Source organism: Ailuropoda melanoleuca, chromosome 11 (assembly GCF_002007445.2).
Source record: "Ailuropoda melanoleuca isolate Jingjing chromosome 11, ASM200744v2, whole genome shotgun sequence".
Lineage (NCBI taxonomy): Eukaryota > Metazoa > Chordata > Mammalia > Carnivora > Ursidae > Ailuropoda > Ailuropoda melanoleuca.
The window spans coordinates 78,850,462-78,875,559 of record NC_048228.1 but is presented as its reverse complement, the minus strand read 5'-3'; the positions used below and the strand labels follow the sequence as shown (position 1 = coordinate 78,875,559).

The window sequence follows — 25,098 nt, the reverse complement described above, 5'->3', positions numbered from 1 at the left end:
AAACTACTAAGTTACTTTATGTAGTAAATTATAAAGATACTGCTAATAACAAAATCTACTCGTAAAAAATGAGGGCCCACATTGTGATGAGCACCGGGTGATGTGTGAAATGTTGAATCCCTGTATAGTGCACCTGAAACTAGTATTACACTCTATGTTAACTAACTGGAATTTACATAAACACTTTAAAAAAATAAAATGAGGGCCCAGAGAAAGTCCTCAGATTTCATCCTTTGCAATAATGTCATTTGCCTCCTTTTTTCCAGGAAACTATCGGAACGCACACGACGTTCTCTTTAGCATGTATGCAGAACTTAAATCCCAGAAGATCAAAATTCCCTCTGAGATGGCCACCAACCTGATGATTCTGCACAGTTACGTACTAGTGAAGGTGAGGCCCTCTGAGTGACTTGGGACATGATCCACCAAGGGAGTTTATCACCTGAAGGGATTTCTTACGGGCACCTCTCCATTGGATTAGAGTGATTGCCTTTTTTTTTTTTTTTTTGAGAGCCAGCGAGCGAGCAGGAGCAGCAGGGAGGGGCAGAGGGAGCAGCAGGCTCCCCGCTGAGCAGGGAGCCCAATGTGGGGCTCGATCCCAGGACCCTGAGCCGAAGGCAGACGCTTAACCCACTGAGCCACCCAGGCTCCCTAAAGTGATTTTCTAGATCTCTGTATTGTTAAGAACAGCAACATACAGAATAATTATACAGTCTGCTACCTTTTGTGAACGAAAGGGTAAAAAATAAGAATGAATATATATTCATTGCAAATAAAACTAGAAACAGACTCAAAAGTCTTGCTAGCAAAAGTCGTTTCCTAAAGGGAAGCCGACACGGGGCAGAGGCAGCATGGCAGCAATCCCCAGTCGTAACGAGAGGGAGAGCAGGTCGCTCCCTGTATGTGCTTCTATCTTGTCTTGATTTTGAAGCACGTAAGTGTATTACGTGGTCAAAAAGATTTACTTAAGACATCTTTGTTTAAGCAGAGCTTACTAGTTTATAAATTCTAAGATACTGGATTTTATACAATTCCACAATTTTTAATACTATTTAGTTTTCATCTGAATGTAAAAATAGTACATATTCACAGAGAAAATTTAGAAAATGTGGAAAAGTATAATGAAAAAGTAATTTATTCTTTAAGTCCATCACCAGATGTAACAGCTGTTAACATTGTGCTGTATATATCCTCTATACTTTATAGTAAATACGTGTGCACTTTTTTTTTACATTAGCATTATGTTTATGTCCAGTTGTGTATTCTGTCTTTTCAATTAGTAATTCTTAATAAAAACAGACTATAGCATGCAAACCTCAAATACTTGTATGTACAATTTACTTAAATGCTGTATATGTGTAAATATATATCAGTATACATATATTTACACATATATCTTTGTAAAGATACAGGCAGATTCCAACTTAACATTTTTTCCAACTTTTCATTGTATCAAAGTACATCTCCCCATGTTAATGCTCATTTGGTTTCCAGGCCAGTCCACAGGAGCTTATTTAATTTTGACGGTACCCAGGATAGAGGAGTCATGTTATGAGTGATTTTGATCCTAATTATGATCTCTACCAGTGCTATCCAGAACTTTCTACAGTGTCGTAAGTGACCTGTGTCTGTGCCGCCCCATATGGCAGCCACTAGCCTGGCTGTGGAGCACCGGAAACACATCTAGTGCAACTGACAAACTCAATTTTTAATTTTATATAATTGTAATTTTAAAATTAAAATAGCCGTATGTGTCTAGTGGGCTGCCATATTAGGCCACACAGTTCTGTAACACGGATGGTAAGAAAAAAGCTAGGATTCCTATTTGCAACCCTCGAGAGTACATCTCCCTCCAGAGCAGCAGGAGGGTCCCTTCTCATGTGGAGAGGAGTAGAAAAGGAGAAGCGCGGTCTCTCTCAACTGCAGACGTGAGTGGTGGTGCCCATGTGCTGGGGGCACAGAACCCAGCAAAGTGGAGCTTTGGGGGGTGGAAGATGGGTAGCAAAAGTTAGGGAGTCCTATAAGCAGCCCTCCAGGACCAGGGCTTTCTACCACCCTAAGTCACAGGGATGGTTCTCAAGTCTTTTTCTTTTCCTCTGGCCCCAAGAGCTGGCCTGTCACTTACGTAGGATCAGCCAGATGCCCTCTTCCCCTCCCACCGAAGGCCACTCTGGGACTCTCCCCGTTTGCTGTAGTTCTAGACTCATGTAAGCGCCAAACATTCTCAAGACTTGTAACTGCTCGTGATATCAAAATGGAAACTGTTAAACCTTTTCAAGTGAGAACAAACTGATGTAAAAATGTCACAGGCATCTTTGACACAAAGGACTGAAGAAAGTCATCCACATTTCAGGAGCTATCAAGACAGCTTTGGTGAATGCTTCCTCCCAGAGCTGGGACAGGGATTTTGGCTGAGGGACAGCCTGGGACCTTTGGGTCTGGATGACGGAGTGGGCGGTCTGCGGCCAAGTCCGTGCAGGACAAGCAGCAGGGGATCCCTACCCCTTCTTTAGATTCAGTTAGTATTTATCACATAGCCGTGCTCAGGAGATGATGCTATCATCCAGTTGCTTAGACCGGATGCCTGTGAGTTACTCTAAACTCACCCTGCACGTTCTCACCAAGTACCACCAGTTCTACCTCCTATTCGGTCTACTCCTCTCCACCCCCACCCCTACCTCACAACACCCCCCACCCCCGCCTCACCTCTGTGGGCTGCCGTCTCGCTGTATACTACAGCAACATCGTGGCCTGGCCCTGTTGACTCTCCAAGCCTCCTCTCATCCTAAGCGTCACAGGCCCCACTCATACCCAGTACTCACCTAGTCTCTGGCCTTCCAGCTGCCGCTGCCCCTTTGCCCTCTTCCTTTAACAACTCATCCTCTCTTTCTGCCTGAAAGACTCGGCTTTCGGGTCTCACAACTTGGCAAAGTTGGTATTATTAGCCATCCAAAAATGGCCAGTAAGAGATGGATCAGGGATTTGAACTCATGTCCCGTGGTCTGGGGTGAAGTAAAATGCAGAGCATAGAGGAGGGGTAAGGCCAGTGAGGCCAGCGTGCCAGGCAGCAGCTGCTGGAAGGAGAAATAAAGGAGAAATCCCAAGTGCCAGAAGCCACGTAAGGCTGTGAGGATCACGGGACAACTCTGTTCAGGGTCATGATGAGTTGATTATTTGGGGGAATAAAGCATGAATTACAGTTAATCAAAATCTCTTAAGAAGAGTAAAATGTCATTTATTTCAGATTCACGTTAAAAATGGAGATCATTCGAAAGGGGCACGTATGCTTATTCGGGTGGCCAACAACATCAGCAAGTTTCCGTCACGTAAGTCCTATTGAGAAGGGCCTGTCACCCAAAGTGTGGCGTTGTAAGATCTGCAGTCACTGACTCTGCCGGCCACTGTTCTCTACACGGATCAACTCATTTAATCCTCACCCCCCCCACAGGAAGTAGTCTAATGGGACCCCAAGACCAGCCCCAAGTTCACTAGGACTCACACAACTCAACACATAGTACTGAAGCTAAGATTTATTCAGCAGAATGCAAAACCAAATTGGCAAAGGGAAAAGGCGCACGGGGTGATGTCTGGATGACAACAGGGGCAAGTTTCCAAGAGTCCCCTCCCAGTGGAGTCACACAGGACACACTTGACTCCTCCAGCAGTGAGTTTGTGACAGCCCATCCAAATGGTGTCTACCAGAGGTGCTTACGAGACTCAGTGCCCAGGGGATGTACTGGGGGCTGGTCACGTAGGCGCCCCCTGCTTGGCATGTGAACATTTCCAGACCCCCAGAAAGCAGGTGTTCAGCACAAACCACACTGTGCAGAGTTTAGGCACAGTGAGCCACTCTGATCTGGAAATGGCAGAAACTCCCCCAAAGTCCAAGTTCCCAGATGCCAGCCAAGATCAAGCCGATCTAAGGATAACAGCCTCAAAATTACACCCATGAGTACTCTTACTATTTTCCCTATTTTACAAGAGAAGCAAACGGAGGGAAAAGAAGTGAAGTGACACTTGCCCAAGCCCACAGTGTTAGCTAGCTTTATTTATTTTATTAGCTAGTGTGTGACCCTGCTCGCAACCACAACAGCCCTCTGCCGCTGCAGAGGGTCCCGTTGTTCTTCACGACGTGTCATTATAACATTCTTTGGCTAAAAGACTTTCTCACATTCCGTGACGGAGGTCAACAAAATCTTTCTGTAAAGGTACAGATGTCAAACGTCTGGGGCTTTATGGATCATAACAGTCCATCACAGCTACTGTTCTTACATAAACTGTATGGAAATGAACGAGCATGGCTGTGTTCCAACAGAACTTTATTTTTTTGGATGCTGACATTTGAACCTCATAAAATTTTCACATGTCACAAAAGATTTTTCTTTTGATTTTTTTCAACCATTTAAAAACATAAAGGCCACTCTTAGCTCGTGAGCCATACAAAACCAGAGGGCCCGATTTGGCCCACAGGTCAAAATTCACCAACCCCTCTTCTATGACTGTATTCTTTTTTGTTACATGAAAAAGACTTTACAATAATTGTATACCATGCTGGCAAAGGGTACATACAGTAGAACAGGCACTCTCATGACTGCCCCTGGGAAAGGACATTGGTATGGCCTTTCTAGAAAGCAATTTGGCAATTTGTGCTAAGAGCATTTTTTTTTTTTTTTAAGATTTTGTTTATTTATTTGACAGAGATAGAGACAGCCATCGAGAGAGGGAACACAAGCAGGGGGAGTGGGAGAGGAAAGCAGGCTCATAGCGGAGGAGCCTGACGTGGGGCTCGATCCCATAACGCCGGGATCACCCCCTGAGCCGAAGGCAGGCGCTTAACCGCTGTGCCACCCAGGCGCCCCTAAGAGCATTTTTTAAAGTCACATTCTTTGATCTGGTAATTCACCTCCTGGGTATCTGTCCTGAAGAAACAGACCCACGCAGAGAGGTCAGTGCATAAAATTACTAATCTCCCTTACCATTCATGGGCAGTCCTGTCCAATGCAAAAATGCCTCGGAGTGGTTTGGGAGGATACACGCAAAGGGGGACATCAAGGGAGTGCAGGTCCTGGTGCTACGAGGCAAAACACAGTATGATCACAGGAAGGACAGTGACTCTGCTGCCATGCCCCTTCTTCATGAAACAGGTCCTATCTTGTTCTTTGCCAGGAAAAGCAAACTTAAGAGGTGCAATCGTGTTGTCCCCTTGAACGGGGACGGAGTCATGACAGTAGAGGCACTGGGCTTTCTGCTTTCCCATGTGTATTGCAGACATTGTACCAATCCTGACGTCCACGGTGATCGAGTGTCACCGCGCAGGCCTGAGGAACTCTGCTTTCAGCTTCGCAGCCATGTTGATGAGGCCCGAGTACCGCAACAAAATAGATGCCAAATACAAGAAGAAGATCGAGGCCATGGTCAGGTAGGCAGGGACAGCTGGTTCTACTATCTCCTCACGTTCCACAAATGTAGTCTTTAGACTCTGGCGGCTACTGTGTGGGCTCAATAAGAGAATGATCGGGGTGGCGATTAGGATTGTATGCAGCTACCAGCGGCAGAAAACCCAACAATGGCTTGAAAAAGTCAGGATTTATTTGACTCCTAACCAGGGTGTCGTGGTTCAGGGCTGGTGCTGCTGTGTCCCGATGCCAGCAAGGACCGAGCCCTCTGTACAGAAGTTTCCTCCTCGTGGAGAGTCGGGGTGGGGGGCGGTATGCCAGAGCACATCTGCCCTGACCGTTCAGTGTGGCCTGCGCACTAGCTCGTAAGAGACGCTGGTCATTCTCGCCCCACATAAGGCTCCTCTACAGCTGTGAGGTCTAATATGGTAACTGCTAGCCACGTGTGGCTCTTTAATTTAAAATTAAAGTTAAATAAAATTTAAAACTTCACTCCTCACACCGTCCATATTTCAAGTGCTCAGAAGCTTCACGTGGCTCCCGGGGACCACACTGGAGAGCGCGGAATCAGAACACTGCCGTTGTCACAGGAAGCTCTGCTGCACAGCCCTGGCCAGCCTTTAGCACTGCAGTCCCCAGAAGGGAGCAACAGAGGGGAAGAAGCGAGCTTACCACATCAGGGACATCAGTGGCACAGGGAGAGAAGAGAGCAAGACCCTCCCATGTTTTGTGCCATTTACTGTGCTGTGAGCTCCAGCCCCCAAATGCGGCCTGTCTGATGCTAGTTTAACCACTCAGCTCCTCTGCCTCCTCCCTGAGCTGGAGCGCGGGCCGATGAGAGCTTCTCCCGTCCCAGATCCTGACTGTGAAGAAGCAGGCACCTGACACAGGGTTCTCTCTTCCAGGAGACCCGATACATCCGAGACAGAAGAGGCCACAACCCCGTGCCCGTTCTGTGAATTTCTTCTCCCAGAGTGTGAACTCCTCTGTCCTGGATGTAAAAATAACATCCCATATTGCATTGCAACAGTAAGTTTATAGTATATATTTCTTTATATATTTATAGTCCATTTGAATAATTGATGTGTAGAAAGCACACTTGGCAATCAGGTGGTCCTGGGCTTAAATCCTTTTTCTGCCGCTTTATTGGCTATATAACGCTCTGCGATTTGCTTTACCTTGCTACCAGCCATGGCTAAGCCTGCCCGCTGAGATAAAGCGCAGGCCGATGACAGAACCTGTGCGACGCCTTAGCACACTACCTGGCATACTGAGTAACTGGCGGTTTTATTATCAAGTTTAATATGAAGACCTAGTAGAAAAAGTGTTAAGATTTTATTTATTTTATTTGAGCGAGAAAGCGTGCATGCAGAGTGGGGGGAGGGGGGGCAGAGGAGAGGGAGAGGCAGACTCCGCCCTGAGCACGGAGCCGACTCGGGGTTCACAGGGCTCGATCCACAACCCTGAGATCATGATCTGAGCCGAAATCAAGAGCTGGACGCTCAACTCTCTGAGCCACCCAGGCGTCTCCTATTAGAAAATTTTAAATACCGGATTATTTATCACTAGACTACCAAACTTTATTTTAAAGGGAAGTAAATTTAAGTAATGATGTCACAAAATTGAAGACTATTCTTTATACACGAATGTGATAAATGAAATTTGGCTTCAGTCTGTTTGATGCCATCTCTTTCTAGTCAGTGGCTCACCTAATTTAGAGGTCTGGTTTTTAATTTGTTTATTATAATTGAATAATGGCAGGAATTTTTTAAATGATTTATTTTACCCCTCAATGTACTGTCTCCAGGGTCGACACATGTTGAAGGATGACTGGACTGTGTGTCCACATTGCGACTTCCCTGCTCTGTACTCAGAATTTAAGATGTAAGTGTGCATTGTTTCAGTCACACAGATTTACCCAAAAATAGGCCTTTCATTCAGCCACTCTTTTATTCTGAGGTCTCCTTATTCATGTTCCTAAAGAGCTCTAAAGACCCAAACTTTCTATGATCTTTGAACATTATCCTTAAAGAGGATCTTACATGAGACTGAATATTCCTAATTCTTAAATTGCGTGATGAATATGTACTAGGGAGGTGTAGACAGGAATTGTTTTTCACAATAGAATAAACCAAAGCTAAAGGATTATTATATATTTAATTTATTCTGCCTTTCCCTCCCCAAACAGCATGTTAAACACGGAAAGCACCTGTCCTATGTGTTCAGAAAGATTAAACTTTGCTCAACTAAAAAAAATCTCAGACTGTACCCAGTACCTGCGAACAGAGGTGGAGCAGTGAGTGACCTGTGCAGGTAAGTCCCAGACCATCTACTCACTTTCCCAGGGCACAAGGGTCTGCGGAGTAGACAGAGTTTTACAGTTTGTATTGGCAGTGACTCCTTTTTGTGCATCACGTAATTTGTCAGATTTTTAAACCGATGATGTTCTTTAAAAATGCTAAAATTCAGGTTGTAGAGTCTCCATGGAGACAACGGCTTTTTGGCCAAGCAGCATCAAGGATTCCAACTACAATGTATTTTATCAAATCACAAGGGCTTCTTTTTAATCAGCCCATTAAAACTAGAGCCAGCTAGTAACAGTGGAGTTTTTTGAAGTTCAGAATATATTATAAAACTTCCGGCATCCACAGATTTGAAAAATCCCTTTTTCTTTCCCAGTCTCATTTTTGTCACTCGAAGCTGCACACACCCCTTCCATTTGCATTCCACTGGCAGGAGTTTACTCGTGGCCACACAGACTGCAAAGGGAGGCAGGGAAATGTCATGTCTACCTGGGAAGCCAAAAGCCCTCCCCAAATCCAGGAGACTCTTCAAAGGGAAGCAGGGAGCTCAGTCCCTCCCATGGCATCTACCCTAACCTGGTTAAAACGTGACTCTAGGTTTTCTCACCACATGCCTCAGTCAGGAGCAGCTCCGTTCAAGCAGCTGTCAGGGTGGAAACCCAGTCATCATCTGTGGCTCTTCTCACCCTCACCCGTCACCCAGTCCATGGGCCAGTCCTCTCAGTCTGCGTGCAGTAGAATTCCCTGAACACTCCAAACTGCTTTCCACAGCACCTGCAAGCTCTTACATTCCCACCAGCATCATACGAAGGCTCCGGTTTCCCCACATCCTCAAGACTCGTCTGCCTTTTTGTTTATAATCATTCTCGTAGGTGTGAAGTGGTATCTCATTGTGGTTTTGATTTCCATTTCCCTACTGACTAAGGATATGGAGCATCTTTTCATGTGCTTGTTGGCCATTTGTGTATCTTTGGAGAACATCTGCTCAAGTCCTTTGCCCATTTTTTAACTGGGTAATTTGTCTTTTTATAGTTAAAAGACGACCCTAGATACCAGTGTTTTATCAGATACATGATTTGCAAATACCTTCTCCCATTCTGTGGAAGAATTTACTTTCTTGATAGTATCCTTTGATGTAAACATTTTTATTTTGATGAAGTTCAGTTTATCTTTCCCCCCCCTCTGGTTTTTTTTCCCCCTTTGGTTACCTGTGCTCTTGGACTCGTATCTAAGAGTTTTAGAGTTGCTGCTCTTACATTTACATCTTTGATCCATTTAATTTTTGTGGATGGTGTGAGGTTAGGGTATTCCAACTTCCTTCTTTTGCCATGTACATGTCCCAGTACCTTTTGCTGAAAAGACTGTTCTTCCCCATTGTTACTGTGTTGTCTTTTTAGTATTGAGTTGTAAAACTTCTTCTATTTGTATTTTCTAGATATAGGTCTGTCCAGATATATTTTGCAAATATTTTCTTTCCGTGGCTTCCCAATTCTTTTCCTTAATGGTATCTTTTGATGAGATTTTGATGAGTTATAATTTATACATTTTTAAGTTTTATGGTTATTGTATCTAAAAAAATATTTGCCTATTTAACAAGTCCCAAGCATATTCTGTTTTCTTCTAGAAGCTCTCTAGGTCTGCAGTCCATTTTGAAATTATTTTTGTTTACATTGTGAGATGAGGACTGAGATCCCCCCTGCCCCAAGTGGATATCCAGTTGTCCAACACCATTTGTTGAAAAGTTCTTTCTTTCCCCATTGAATTGCTTGGGTGCTTTTGTTGAAAATCAATGTTTTAAATATTGATCTATTTCTGGACCCTCTCTTCTTTTCCATTGATATATTTGTACCCTACTTCAATACTGTACTTTCTTGGTTACTATGACTTTCTAGTGTATCTTAAAGTCAGGAACTGTGGATCCCCCAATGTTGTCATTTTTTTCCAAGATTGTCTTGACTACTCTTAAACCTTTCCAGCTCCCTATAAAATTTCAGAATCAGCTTGTCAAATTCTATTTTTAAAGCTTGCTCAAATTATGATTGGGATTTGTTTCATTTTCCTGTTGCTGTATAACATTCACAAATTTAGCATCTTAAAAAATATACATTAAATATGTCATTTTTTTTATTGATATATAGTTGACATCAGTTGTTTTAGGTGTATAACGTAGTGGTTATATATACAAAAATGATTACCATGGTACGTTAACATCCGTTACCACACAGAGGTACAAATTTTTTTTAACGAGAACCTTTAAATCTCTTAGTAACTTCCAAATATATAATATGGTTAACTAGTTAACATGCGGTAGGTGACACCCCCAAGACTTATGACCTTATACCTTTTTTGACCACTTTCATCCGTTCCACCCACTCCCCACCCTAGGCCTCTGGCAACAACAAACTGTTTTCTGTATCCATGAGTTCCATTTTCTTTATACACATCGAGACTATACAATATTCTGTCTTTATCTAATTTCACTTACCACAGTGCCCTCCCTCAGGGTCCATCCATGTTCTTGCAAATGGCAGTATTTCCTTCTTTTTTTATGGCTGAATAATAGTCCTGTGTATATGTGCGTGCATACACACATGCCATTTTCTTTATCCGGTGTCATTTCTTTATCCGGTGTCATTTCTTTATCCGGTGCAGATGGACACTTAGGGTTGTTTCCTTATTTTAGCTATTGTAAATAATGCCAAAATGAACATAGGGGTACAGATATCTTTTCAAGATAGTGATTTTGTTTTTCAGATAAAAACCCAACAGTGGAACAGGTAGACCACAAGGTAATTCTATTTTTAATTTTTTGAGGAACCGCTATACTGTTTTTTGCTGTTGCTGCACCAGTTTGCATCCCCACCAACAGTGCACAAGGGTTCCCTTTCTTCCACATCCTTGCCAACACTTGTGATTTCTTGTCATTTTGGTAATAGCCATTTGAACAGGTGCGAGGTGATACATCATTGTGATTTCAGTTTGCATTTCCCTAATAAGCAGTGAGGTTTAAGCACCACCCTTTCATATACCTGTTGACCATCTGTGATTCTTGTTTGGAAGACTTTCTATTCAGATCCTATGCCCATTTTTAATTGGATTTTTTTCTACTGAACTGTATGAGTTCTTTATATTAACCCTTTATCAGATCTATGATTTGCAAATATTTTCTCTCAATCCATATATTGCCCTTTCATTTTGTTGATGGTTTCCTTTGCTGTACAGAATTTTTTTAGTTCATATAGTCTCACTTGTTTATATCTGCTTTGCTGCCTTGCCGCCTTGGCTTTTGGTGTCGAATCCAAAAAATCATTACCAAGACTGATGTCAAGGAGCTTATCACCCCCTATATTTTCTTCTAGGAGTTTTATGCTTTCAGGTCTTCTGTTCAAGTTTTTAATCCATTTTGAGGTGATTTTTGTGTATGGTGTGACCAGTTTTCCCAACACCATTTATTAAAGAGACTCTTCTTTCCCCATTATATATTCTTGGCTCCTTTGTCACAGATCAATTGACCAGGTATACATAGGTTTACTTCTGAGCTCTCTATTCTGTTCCATTGATCTTCACATCTACTGTCTACTCTGTGACTGTTTTTATGCCAATACCATACTGTTTTGATTACTATAGCTGTGTAATATAGTTTCAGGAAACGTGCCTCCAGTTGTGTTCCTTTCTCAAGATTGCTTTAGCTACTCAGGATCTTTTGTGGTTTCATACAAACATTAGGATTATTTATTCTATTTTTGTGAAAAATATCATTGGAAACTGATAGAAACTGCATTGAATCTGTAGATTGTTTTGTACATTTCAGATGGACACTGTTACAGTTTTAATTCTTCCAATCTGTGAGCACAAAGTATCTTTCTATTTTTTTGTCTTTAATTTCTTTCACCAGCGTCTTACAGTTTTCACCGTACAGGTCTTTCACCTCCTTGGTTAAATTTACACATAAGTATTTCATTCTTTTTTATGCAATTTAAGTGAGATTTTTTTCTTAATCTCTGATAGTTCATTATTAGTGTATAGAAATGCAGCAGGTTTTTGTACATTGATTTTATATCCTGTGACTTCACTGAATTCATTTATTAGACTCTTAACAGTTTTTTAGTGGTCTTTAGGGTTTTCTACATTATACCATGTCATCTGCAAACAGTGACACTTTAACTTATTCCTTTCCAATTTGGATGCCTTTTATTTTTCTTGCCTAACTGCTCTGGCTAGGACTTAAGTACTATGTTTAATTAAAAGTGGCAAGAGTAGGCATCCTTATCTTCTTTCTGATCCTAAAGGAAAAGCTTTAAAGCTTTTAACCATTGAGGAGAGGATGACAGCTGTGGGATTGTCCTATATGCCCTTTATTATGTTGAGGTATGTTCCCTCTATACCCATTTTGGTGAAGTTTTTATCATCAGTGGATGTTGAATACTGTTAAAATGCTTTTTCTGTATCTACTGAGATGATCATATGATTTTTATTCTTCATTTTCTTAATGTAGTGTATCACACTGATGGTCTGTGGATGCTGCCTTGCATCCCTGGAATGAATTCCAGTTCATCATGGTGTATGATCATTTTGACATACTGTTGAATCCAGATTGCTAACAGATATGCATCTATGTTCATCAGGGATATTGGCCTATAATTTTCTTTATTGTGGTATCCTTTTCTGGTTTTGGTAGCCAATTAATGCTGGCACACAAAATGAGTTTGGAAGTGTTCTCTCCTATTCTATTTTTTGGAAGAGTTTGAGAAGGACTGGTATGAATGCTTTAAATGTTCGTAGAATTCACCAGTGAAGCCATCTGGTCTTAGAATTTTGTTTGCTGGGAGGTTTTTTTTTTTTATTACAGATTCAGTCTCCTTGCTAGTAATTGGTCTGTTCAGATTTTCTGTTTCTTGATGATTCAGTCTTGTAAGGTTGTATGTTTCTAGGAATATTCCATTTTCTTTTCTAAGTTGTTTCATTTGTTGGTATGTAGTAGGTCATAGTCTTTTATGATCTTTTATATTTGTGTTATATCTCCTCTTTCATTTCTGTTTGAGTTCTTTCTCTTGGTGAGTCTAGCTCAAGGTTTATTTTCCTTAACCAGCAGTTAGTTTTATTGCTTTTTTATTCTCTTTCCTTTATTTTGCTTTGTTATATTTTCTTCCTTCTATTAACTTTAGGCTTAGCTTGTTCTTCTCTTTCTAGTTCCTTGAGGTGAAGAGTTAGGTATGTTTAACTTGAGATCTTGTTTGTTTCTTGATGTAGGCATTAATAGCTATGAGCTTCCCTCTTAGAACTGCTTTTTCTGCATCCCTTAAGTTTTGGTATATTGTCTTTCCATTTGTTTCAAGGTATTTTTTTCTTTTGATTTCTTCTCTGACTCATTGGTTGTTCCATAGCATGTTGTCGAAGCTCCATGTACTTTTTAATTTTCCAGTTTTCTTTTTATAAGTGACTTCTAGTTCCATACCATTGTGGTTAGGAAAGATGCTCAGTCCTCTTAAATTTATTGACTTTTCGTAGCCTAACCTATGATCTGTCCTGGAGAATGTTTCACGTGTGCTTAAGACTGTGCTTCTGGATGGAATGCTCTGTAAATGTCTATTAAGTGCAGTGTTTCCTTATATTGATTTCCTATCTGGATGATTTATCCTCTGTCCCTTACCCTTATATTGCTATTTCTCCCTTTAGACCTGTTAATTTTTGCATTTTATCTTTAGATGCTCCTGTGCTGGGTGCATACTTACAAATATTATACCCACTTTTGTGTTGACCTTTTTATCATTGTATAATGACCTTGTCTCTTATTACAGTCTTTGTTTTAAAATCTTTTTTGTCTGATATAAGTAAAGTTATTCCAGCTTTCTTTTGACTTCCATTAGCCTGGAATATCTTTTTCCATTCCTTCACTTTCAGTCCATATCCTTAAAAATGAGTCTGTCAGCAGCACGATAGATGGATATTGTTTTTTTTAATCCATTCAGCCACTCTTGATCAGAGGATTTAGTCTATTTGCACTTAAATCATTGACAGATATGGACTTACAAAATAGCCAGAAAACAATAAAAATGGCAGTAAGTCCATTGTTCTTTTTCTTCTTCTCTTGCTCTCTTTATGATTTAATAATTTTCTGTAGTGGTATGCTTAGATTCCTTTTCTCTTTCGTGTATCTACTGTAGATTTTTGTTTTATGGATACCATGAGGCTTACATTAAACCTATTTTAAGTTGTTAACAAGTTCTGAGGCTCTACATTTTTACCCCCCATTCTATTTTTGATGTCATAGTTTGCATCTTTGCATCTTGGGTGTCCGTGTACTTGGGTGTCTGTTAAATTATTGTCATTTTTACTACTTAAGTGATTAACCCACCACAAGATTATTCTGAATTTACATATGAACCTTTAAGCATTCAGATTTATACTTTCATATGTTTTCCTCTTATTAGCCAGCACTTTCAGCTTGAAGAAGCACCTTTACCATTTTCCGTAAGGCTGGTCTAGTGGTGATGACCTCCTTTAGGCTCCTCGTCTGGAAAACTCTTTCAATTCTGAAGGACAACACTGCCAGGCAGAATATTCTTCGTTCGCATTTCTTTTCTTTCAGCCATTTGAATGTATCATGCCACTGTCTTCTAGTCGTCTCAAAGGTTTCTACTGAAAAAGTTGCTGATGATGGTCTTATGGGGGTTCCCTTGTATGTAACAAGTTGCTTCTCTCCTTTAGCTTTTGGCAATTTAATTATAATGTGTCTTGGTGTGGGTCTCTTTGGGTTCATCTTGTTTGGAACTCTGGGTTTCCTGGATCTGGATGTCTGTTTCCTTCCCCAAGTTCGGGAAATTTTCAGACTCTTTCTCATCTCTTTTAGGATGCTTATATGGGAATATTATTGTTATCCCATAAATCCCTTAAGCTGTAAGCAGTTTTTTCATGCTTTTATCTTTTTGCTGTGATTAGATTAGTTCCATGGACCTGTCTTCAGGTTCATTGATCCTTTCTGTTCATTTAGTCTGCTATTGAACCTTTTCTTGTATTTTCCAGTTCAGTAGTTGTATTCTTTAGTCTGTGATTTGTTTAGTACTTTCTTCACTTTGCTCATGAATTGTTTCTATGACCATTACTGTAAACTCTATCACATAAATCACTTATCTCCATTTTGTTAAGTTTCTTTTAATGAGGTCTTACCTTTTTTTTGTTTGTTTTTGTTTTTGGTTGGAACATATTCCTCTGTTTCCTCATCTTCGACTCTCTGTTGGTTTCTACACATTAGCTAAAACAGTCACCTCTCCAGTGTTTAAGGAGTGGCCGCATGTAGGAAATAAGCCTAATGAGCACTGTCCTGGTTCTTCCGTTCCGAACGGTTTCTGTTTGTGACAGTCCATCTGGGATTTGCAAACGTAAAGCTCTGCTGGCCACCAGAGCTAGGTGATTAAGGGGTGTCCCTGGGGTGGCAGCAAGAACTGGAGTGCCAGACTTGTACACAACCTCCTTTCTGAGAGATACTGGCCACCTGGGACAAGGCAGAGAGAAAACACAAAGATGGTGCCTGCCAGCCTCTGCAGTCTCAGCAGAGTTGCAGTTGGCCCCTAAGTATGTGTTAAGTTAGAAGCCTGCCCCTCAGGCCAAAGCTTTTAAGATAATGGGCCTTTTTCACAGACTGGGTATATTTCAGTCTGCTGCCTCTGAGCTGGGCCCTGGGGGATTAGCCACAGTGGGTCCCCGTGATCTCATTTTGAACTGTTTTTTAGTTTGCCACAACCTTTTAGTTCTCATGGATAGGAGGCCCGTTGCCTTTTAAAGGTAGAGGTTTTGGAGGCCCATCTCTCAGGTGGAAGTCTTAAAAGGGCACCAGATGTGGGGTCCAAATCCTTCACTTCTTAGGGAGAAGGTAGTTGTTTAGTTCCCTCCTGTTGGGTGTCATCATGCTGGCGGTGGGGTTTATGGCAAGATTTTCTCACCCTCTCCTACCCATTCGGATGTGGGGTTTTTTTTTCCTTGCTCACCTGATGTGCAGGAGTTGCTCAGCTAGCTTCTGGATCTCTTTCAAAGGGACTTGTTCCATATGTAGCTGTAGATGCACTGTGTCCATGGGAAGAGGTAGTTCAGGACCTTCCTACATTGCCATCTTGAACCAGAACCTATCTTACAATTTCTGTGGATCAGTAGTACATGCATGGCTTAGCAGAGCCTTCTGTTCAGGGTCTCGTAAGGCTGCGGCTGGCTGGAGCTGCAATCTAATGTGAGACGCTTGTCCAGCCTGTTTGTTGGTGGAACTCCATTCTTTACCGTAAGAGTACCAAGGCCCTCAGATCCTAGAAGCAGCCCTCAGTTTTCTAACACACAGCATTCCCTACAACGTGGAACTGTGCTTCTTCTAGTCCAGCATAAACGTCTCTTCCAAGCCTGTGAAGTTCAAGGGTTTACACGGAGTTTATATGCAGATTGGGGGGGCAATGCCCTTTTCAGGATATTATCTCTCATATTTCAGTAATTCTGGCAGGCCCAAACTCTATTGTCTGACTCTCTGAGCTAGTAAGACTATGACTTCACTGTCCTCATGGACTTAACCTCAGGTGTAAACACATATGATGATGAATCTTACCCACTGGACTTCTCTTCTTTCAAGAGTTGACACCTTTCCAATTTCTACCAGCTTTTGGTTGCTCTTCCAATGCCTTTGAAGAGTTGGTTTTATTCTGTCCCGAGTTTGTAACTGTTATCTGCAGGAGGATAATCTGCAATTCTGCCAAAGGAGGATCTTGCTTATGTTTTTAATAATCCTACATAGACTCTCTCCCAACACCATCTCTGCATAAAAGCGGAGGCTTAGCCCCATGGTTCATATATACTTGCAGACATGCTTCAGTATGTTTTGATTATGCACCACCTTTTGAGAAAGTCACTATGAATGTCTTATTGTACAATGAATATTGGTTGAGGCTACTGTTCACTGACTCCTTTTAGACAAGGAACCATTAATGACCGTTTAGTTTCAGGAAAATCTTCACAGATTGCTGAGCACTTACCTTCATTTTCCCATTCTTCCCAGTAAAGTGGCTATTATCATCACCCTCACTTTATAATAACAGTTTGCCTGTACACTTCAGTCAAAGCCAAGATTTAAACTCAATACTGCTTATAGACCGGAGGTTTCTAACTTGAATAGTCATCCTGATCCACATTCCAGAAATGAGCAAAAACTTTAGTATAGCTTGGCTTTATTACTGCATGCCAGTTACTGGAAACACTTCTAAAGACGTGGGTTTGTCTTTTCTAGAGATAATGTTCCTGAAAAGATATCATTTTTCCACAGGAGGCCAAGTTTCTACCCCTGGTGGTTTCTGGATACAGAAAAAGACGACTCTCCAGGTCACAGACATGTAGAATGGCAAAACAGTGACGACATATAGCTGTTTATTATACTTCATAGAGTTCCTCTTCAAAGTCTTACATATTCTGTGCACTTCACTGTTAATAGTAGCCTATGATGTAACTGTAAATATCCAACTTTTTGATAACTTTTATATTTTGAAATATCTCCTTTAAAATAAAATTGTTGATTAGATATTTATAATGTTTTCCTGGATTTGGAGGCAGAAAAAAGGAGATAACACTGTGAAGTCTGGGCAGCGCAGACATTGAAATGAGAAGTTTAGCACAATCAGTCTTAGAATAAAAACATCAATTTGAAAGAATGAAACTAAACCATAAGCGCATATCTCCTGAGTTGTTAATTAATTCCTTTCACAAAATTACGTCATTTGACTTCCCCTGAAGAAGTACATTTTTCAGAATCTTCCCCATATCACACACACCCCCTATTTTTCCTACATCAGTATAGGCTTCCTTGCCATCCAAAGCCAATGTCACCAATGTCTGAGCAGCTGGCAGAAATAAGTCATATAGCCTAACTTTGAATGTTTCAGATGATAGGGTCTTACAGTAGCCACCAGCATCCTGAGTATTACAAAGGTACCTGCAAGCCCATGGTAATACCCAAGTGACAATAATGTTTTACTGCATCCAAGTATCCACATATATGATGCCTCCAACTTTTATGATCTTCCTCCCGCAAAGGCTGGCTAAAGAATAGGCCTGAGGCCTTGGCTTTTCTAAGTGATACAAACCTCATTAAACCCACCTATCATCCTCTTGTTTTCCCATTATCATGAGGGATATTGTAAAGTTATAGGAGTAAAAGCATAGGCACTTGGGATCTGTAAGAGTAAAGCACATCATACTTGAGGAGTTACGGGCTTTAAACATTCACGAATAAGCATAATTACACCAGAAGTTATTTAGGAAGCTAATCCTCCCAGTACATACAACAGTGCTCCTTGTTAATAACTTCAAGAGGCCAAATAATGTCGCTGCAGTAATGGACCGCAAAAACGTAACAGGATGAAGGATAAAGCACAGTAGTTTGTTACAGCTTCCAAAATGGCCAAGACACAATGGATCTCAAAAGAAGTACGCAGTTTTATTCTGCAAAGACACGTGGCACACGTAGCTCCACAAGATCCATGCTGTCCTCCTATTTTAAAGAGCATATTTATAATCTCGAATTCTAAAAGTTATTTATAAAAATCTTATACACTGATTTATGCCGATCACAGAGCATTTAGAATTAATAACAAAATCATAATTTACAAGTAAATTCATATTCATTGTTCTGGCTGCAAGGAGATTACACTCCCTTTCCTGGAGAGTAGAAAACAAGTAGGCAGACATGACTTTCATATCAAAAAGCAATAGAAACAAAAGAATATGTGAAAGAAAGCCATGCTCACCCCATTGGTGAGGTGAGGCAGTCGTCAATCAAGGAGATCTTCACAAGCAGAAGTTTCAAGCTGGGCTTTAACAAAGAGAGGGCAAGGCTGAAGGCAACATTTTATTCCCATGATGAACTTAGTCTACATGAAAGATATTTTTCACACTCGTAAATACACTTTAAATATCTCAAGAACTTTATGTCTCACCTCCCAAACCAGACTGGCAATTACTTAAAGGGAGGAAATAGTATCCTAATTTTATACTCCTTTTAGCACATAACTCTGAGCATTTACTGACAAAATTTCAAAATAGCTAGACAACTAAATTCCAGGCTACTTTCACAGCCTCAGAGCCACTCAACAAGTACAGTAACAGGTACAACCTAAAATTCCAGTACAGTTTGTGGAATCAGTCACAGGGCAGAACCAGAGCTCCCAGAGGCAAAACAAAAAAAGCCAGCATTCACTTTGTCCTAAGCCAGAGTGGGACTAAGATTCTGACCCAGACTAGACCCTACTAGTTTGAACCTGGTGAGTTGAGACTCTGGAAGAATAAAAATATGGCAATCCTTTTACAGCCCCCCGCCCCCGGTACCCTGCAGTGATACCACAGAGGCCTCTCCATGACATGCTGTTCACAACAGAGAGACGGCTGGCACTCACAGATGTAATCGAGCTGGGAATGAGAGTTCTGACTGTCCATCTGCCAAAGTTCTGCTTCACACAGCTGGTTAGTGAGGAAAAGAGTTAGCGTTTTACCCAATCATTTGCAAACTAATAAGGAATGTAATCTACCAACATCTTATTTTACTGTTCAAGATGACATTCTTAAGAATTTGCACATATGGCATGTGGAACATTTTGTAATTTACATTTTGTAAGATATTTGACAATATACAAAGAATACCAGTTCTAGGTGGTGATTGTTTTGTATTATGATTTATTTACAAAATTTCACCACATAATAACTACCTTTTTAAAAAAATCAGCATCGGTCCTATAAAGGCCATTAGGATAAATTCTTAAGCCTACAAAAGTTGCCTTATTACCAATGTTCCCAGGCATATTATCGTTTACTAAAATCTGACTCCAAAGCCCACATGTAGTTTCTGATTATACAGTCAATTTGAAGCACAATCTAATTAGATTGACAGGGGACAGTGGAGGACCCAAGCAGTCCTATCAACCTCTATAAGAGGTGTATGTTAGCCTACTGGTTACATCCCTCTAGCTGTACCACCATATATTTATAATGGGACCACTGAGTTGCCCCATTATGCTAAAATAGGATTCCTTTGGAAAAAACAAGGCATTATCTAGACAAGCTAGACTGGTCAACAGGGTGAGTAAAAAGTGGCTGTCAGTAGTGAAAAACAGTTTCATTTCATTTCTTTGAACTTTTTCCTTTTCCTTTTCTGGACTCCTTATCTTTTTCTGATTTTGAAGGCTTTGAAGATTTTGTCTTTTTCTGTTGGGAGAGAAGAATGGACAAAACAGTTAATAGCTATATTTATGAGGCAATGAAATAAGTCTATTTCTACAATAAAACAAATCTTTACCTGCAACTTAACAGGAAGAAAGTTTGCAAACATCTTCAACTACCACTACACCTAATGAGCTTATTTTCAAGCAGCAACTGGGCTAGTTGGAGCCTTTAACTACCGAAAAGCTATTTAGAATCTAGAACTAAGATATGTTCCCCAGGCATACAGTTTCTTGGACTTAGGAGATAGGTAGATTCAGGAAAGACAAAATGAGCAGGAGATAACGTACTCATACGGTAATGTTTTAATGAAGAATTTCCTTTTCTTTCAGTTTCAGATTAGAGATCTAAACATGTTCAGTTTGAGAAGGGGAGAGAGAGAGACAACCTCTTATGTCTACACAAGACTAGAGAGCTACACTGGAGAAGGCCGCTTTCCCTACCCTGCACATACAAAACAGAAATGAGGGACAAGAATGACACACACTAAGGACAGAAGAGAACACAGACTAGATTCCTTTGCCTTTGCCAAAGATAAACGGTGGGCTGATACCATAAATGGTTTTAATCTTTCCTAGCACAAGATAAGACTGTTTCATTCTGAGAAACTTCTATAGGCAATTCAATGGCTATAGCAAAACAAATTACAGAAGAGAGAAACAGTTTCCCTGAAAATGTTTTTCTTAATTAAACTGTAAAAATACGTGCCTCTGGTAAAGCACACACCAATGACCAAACAAAAATGGTACTTTTTCTAACACAGCATATGACTATCAATATGATGGCCTATTTTCTTGCCTTCTTCCACTATTATAAGCAGCTGTTTATAAGACTAAAATCTACACCTTATCCACCCTCAATGTGATGAACATAAAAACTTAAACAGGCCCTGAATAATTCCAGAAGGTAAGCTGTACACAAGAAAAGATAAAACTACTGAGGGGATATCATGGCATTTCCTGTCTGTAGCTTAAAATACTACCTTGATCATTGCATCAGTTTCCATAGAATCCTGGTCTTTCTCATCAGATTGAGAGTCGTCTTCATTTAACTCTTCACTGTATTCAGAATCCAGTGCTGGGCCTGTGCTGTGTCTGGGTGTCTTCACCGCCTGAAGTGAATATGGAGTAAGGTGGACTTCCTTATTGTAAGTTCTTGTGAAGGCTGCTTTCACCTAGAGGAAAGGAATAAAAGAGGCTGTTAAAAATACAAGTGCCAAACAATACTTTTAAACTAAAGGTTTTGTGAGATCCTGCAAGATCCTTGAAATATTTTGCAAAATATTTATGCATGTAAGTGTACTTATGTACATTTTTCTATGGAGAAGTTCTGTATTTTTCAAGACATCCTTAATTGAGCCCATGACTCAAAAATAAGAACTAGTATTTGGGAACATTAGGCAGGCAAAAAAAGGAACTTTAACTCAGCATTTTTGCCTATTTAGTGCATTCCACAGTTCTACAAAGTAAGAAGTATAGTGAATCAATAAATCAAAAAGACTTACAATAAGGTACAAGATAAAGTTGGCCATGAATTACCACAAAATACATAAATTACTTTTATCATAATAATGGTTAATTCAAAATACTAAGTAACTCGAAAAGCCTTAACTTAAAGCTTCTAAACATAATTGTAGAATGAGTCCTTGAATTCCAACAAGGGAGGTCTCTGAAGAGGATTTACCCATAACCATAAAGTCAGATCAAAATTCTAGAGAAGGCAAGCCATAGAGAATATTATCTTCTAAAACAGCACCAAAGAAACAGGCAGAGTGTGAGGTACTGGATATTACAAATTCATGTTATGTCATTTTAGTTTTTTCATGCTCATATAAAGAAAGTAGGGGATATTATAGCTGGACACTCTATTATGTAATATAATACATCTATAATATATATAAATACTAAATTATATATATAATTACTAATACATACTAAATTATATATAATATACAGATTAGGTAGACTGAGAAAAAGTATAAAAATCCTCAGCCAATAAACACGTCTTTCTTTTCATAATGTATTACCATCACCTGACTTACTTCCCCAGGCTCATCTACCCACCTTTACAAGGAATACATTTATACTGGCTTCTCAGATTTCAGGTCTGGCTTTTCCACTCAACATAAAACAATGATAAAACTACAAATTGTTAAGGTCAAATCCAGAAATCCATTCTTAATACTGCACTCAAATATCATCTTTGGAAAGCATAGGCCCTAAGAAGTAAAAAGCATTTAAGGGGAAAAAATTAAACCTTTTTAAAGCACCTACAACATCTCTGAAATACTCCTACTACAAACCTGGCAATTACAAAGTGATGGAGAACCAGCGAATTACAGAGTTTACCTTGGGGTCCAGCTTGGAGAAGGGACTAGGTTTGCCTCCCCAGCTGCTAATTTCCATGATATTCTCGAAGTCTTCTTTCATCAAGTAGTAGGTGTCCATCAGAGCAATAACATCCTGTACTCCTTCTACCCCTTGTGAGGTCAAGGGCTGTACAAGTGCATCCCTTATATGTGACAGATAATCCATGTTTACAGTCCTTTTGCTGGAATAAGTTCTTAAACCAAAACAAGAGAGACATAATTGTAGTCAGTGGCAAACTACCACCAACTCAAGTCATAGCGTGAAGTTCAATCCACTTTTAATAATGCCCAGTGTAATGTCTACTGTTTAACAGCTGGTAGAGAAAGCGTGGCATGACACCGTCAGGAGCACGGACACACCAGGGTGCTCACAGGGAATGAACTCTCTACTTATCTGGGTCAGTGAACGAAAAATACAAATGTAGGTTCTACTTCCAACCTACTCTCAAGGCCTGGGCAATGACAGGACTTCTGTGTGCTCATACTTAATACAGCCACAGACTACTCATTCCCAGTTCCAAATATTAAAAGCATCAGCAAAAGGCAGTGAGATTTCCTACCTCAAGTTCCATTGCTATTTCCTACATGAGGGTCTGTAATACCTTCTGATCTCTGATTATAACATATAAAATTATGTATGAATGTTTCCCTCATATTTCCTAGTATGGTTACTCTGGAATCTTTAGTTCTAGAGCAGGGCTTTCCCCAAACTGAGAAAACTGCAGAAAATGTCCCTGCAGAATCACGAGGTGGTCCATACTTGTGAGGGGAAGGCTTCAGGAAAAAGTCTGCTGAGAACTACAGTGACTTTCTCCCTTGCTCATAAATACTGTCAAAGACAGAAAATAGATAAACAAAACAAAATACCACCAATCTAAATCTTTCCAATCCAGCTGCTTCCATCATCAAATGAGACAGTTATATGTGTGCACACTCCAAACAAGAAACCTCAAAAGCTGTTGGGCTTCAGAACCCATAAAAATTTTAAAATTATTAATGGGTCCTGCTCTTGCCTTCAGGTAACTGAGTCTGAACAGTCCTCTTGATCAGAAATCTAGAACCCTGCCCCCAACTGTTTTACTACCTAGGCAAAGAATCCAAAAAACTCTTATTTTTAAATTCACCCATTTCCTCTAGATTCAGTCTTCCATAATCAAGCACAACTAGTACTTAAAAGTATGAGCCCTAAGCCACAGTGCCTAAGAAAATCATGAAATCTTTTTCAAAAGTATTCTATTTTGTTACATTGCTGTTACCTTCTACTTAGAATCACAGAAAATTCAACTCTAGAAAAGTCTAAAGGTATCATCTAGAGTTCCTAAATCAAGGGTTCTTAACCTCAGAAATCTGTAATCCCCCTAGCATTATGTGCATTAACGCATTTGGGGGTAATAAAGATCAAAGAGCTTTCAGATTCTCAAAGGCATCTAGAACCCCAACAAAAACTAATAATAAAATCGGGGGCGCCTGGGTGGCACAGCGGTTAAGCGTCTGCCTTCGGCTCAGGGCGTGATCCCGGCGTTATGGGATCGAGCCCCACCATCAGGCTTCTCTGCTATGAGCCTGCTTCTTCCTCTCCCACTCCCCCTGCTTGTGTTCACTCTCTCGCTGGCTGTCTCTATCTCTGTCGAATAAATAAATAAAATTAAAAAAAATAATAATAATAAAATCGCACTTCCATTTTTAAAGAGAAACTGAAATCTATAAAAGTTCGACGACTTAATCGGAGTTAAAAAGTTAAATAGGAAGGTCCTAATTTACTTTCAAAATTGTGAAATTCACTATAGATGTCCTCTGATGATGACAATGTCCTGTATGTGATTCATTAAGGAACAATTATTGAGCAATTTTATATGCTAGATGAGTAGGCCTCAGTTCCTACCACCAGAAATGTTCGGTCTAATGGAAGAAGGAGACAGACATATAAAAGCACAGCCACAAAAGAAAGTGGAAGTCCAGTGGTCACAATCTACATGAATACAGTGGGGGTGTAAAAGGCAGACCTCTGGGGCACAGGGATGCATCACCTTTTTAAAAAGCAGAGGGCAGGGAGTAGGAAAAGAGCTCAGAGCCAGGCCTCCCATTTGAGCAATGAGAAAAGCAGTGGGAAAAGCAACCCTTTCCAATTTCTAGAGGCCATGGACATCCCTTGGCTCATGGTCTCTTTTCCCATCTTCAAAGCCAACAATGTAACATCTTAAAATCTCTTTCTGACTTGATACCGCTGCATCCCTTTTTCTCTTTTTGGTAAAGACCCTTGTAATTACACTGGGCCTGCCCACATAATCTAGGACATTCTTTGTATCTTCAGGTGACAGTAAATTTGTGTTATTTTAAACCAGTAAGTTTTGGTAATTTGTTACAACAACAACAGGAAACTAATACAGAAGTGGTTAAAAAAAAAAAAAAAAAAAAAAAAAAAAAGACCCATGCCATAGGCGAGGAAGAGGGAACACAGTAGAAAGTAGTATTTTACAAGAAAAGAACCACTTCAGTTCAGCTTCAAGCAAAAGTTAAGAGTGGACCAATGTTAATATTCCTTCCAGAGATCAGAAAAGAGAAATAAGACTGCTCAAGGAGTTCTTCATGGTTAAAAATAAATTCCTAAAGTTCACTTTAATATTTGTGTGCATGCCCATTTTCTAAGTTTCTAAACTTAAAAAAAAAATTGTACCAAATAACAAGAATTTTTGGACTTCATTAAACTTCTCCAAGCACACTGATTTTCAGTCATCTGTGTGTCTGCCCTCTGATGTTACATGTTAAACTGTGTCCCCCATCCTAAATGACTAGG

General features: G+C 40.3%; 2 protein-coding genes across 5 annotated transcripts in view; one reads left to right on the top strand and one right to left on the bottom strand.

The window, feature by feature from the left end:
• The window catches only part of WDR19 (WD repeat domain 19), a 107,000-nt gene extending 89,614 nt beyond the window's left edge, over positions 1-17,386 (top strand). For 2 of the 3 annotated variants that reach the window (XM_011232244.3, XM_019805882.2), the window contains exons 31-37: positions 267-391; positions 3,245-3,326; positions 5,269-5,419; positions 6,302-6,425; positions 7,204-7,280; positions 7,585-7,709; positions 16,995-17,386. In XM_011232244.3, the coding sequence (XP_011230546.2) occupies positions 267-391; positions 3,245-3,326; positions 5,269-5,419; positions 6,302-6,425; positions 7,204-7,280; positions 7,585-7,696 (671 nt within the window). In that variant the 3' untranslated portion in view covers positions 7,697-7,709; positions 16,995-17,386. Of the gene's footprint in view, positions 1-266; positions 392-3,244; positions 3,327-5,268; positions 5,420-6,301; positions 6,426-7,203; positions 7,281-7,584; positions 7,710-10,453; positions 10,829-16,994 lie in introns of those variants that run through there. The other variant, XM_019805883.2, reaches the window with a different exon arrangement.
• A 754-nt stretch (positions 17,387-18,140) lies between these two features.
• Positions 18,141-25,098, bottom strand: part of RFC1 (replication factor C subunit 1) — an 86,843-nt gene continuing 79,885 nt past the window's right edge. For both annotated transcript variants that reach the window (XM_011232243.3, XM_034671935.1), the window contains exons 23-25: positions 22,285-22,498; positions 20,919-21,110; positions 18,141-19,921 (exon numbers count right to left, since the gene is read on the bottom strand). In XM_011232243.3, the coding sequence (XP_011230545.3) occupies positions 19,838-19,921; positions 20,919-21,110; positions 22,285-22,498 (490 nt within the window). In that variant the 3' untranslated portion in view covers positions 18,141-19,837. The remainder of the gene's footprint in view (positions 19,922-20,918; positions 21,111-22,284; positions 22,499-25,098) is intronic.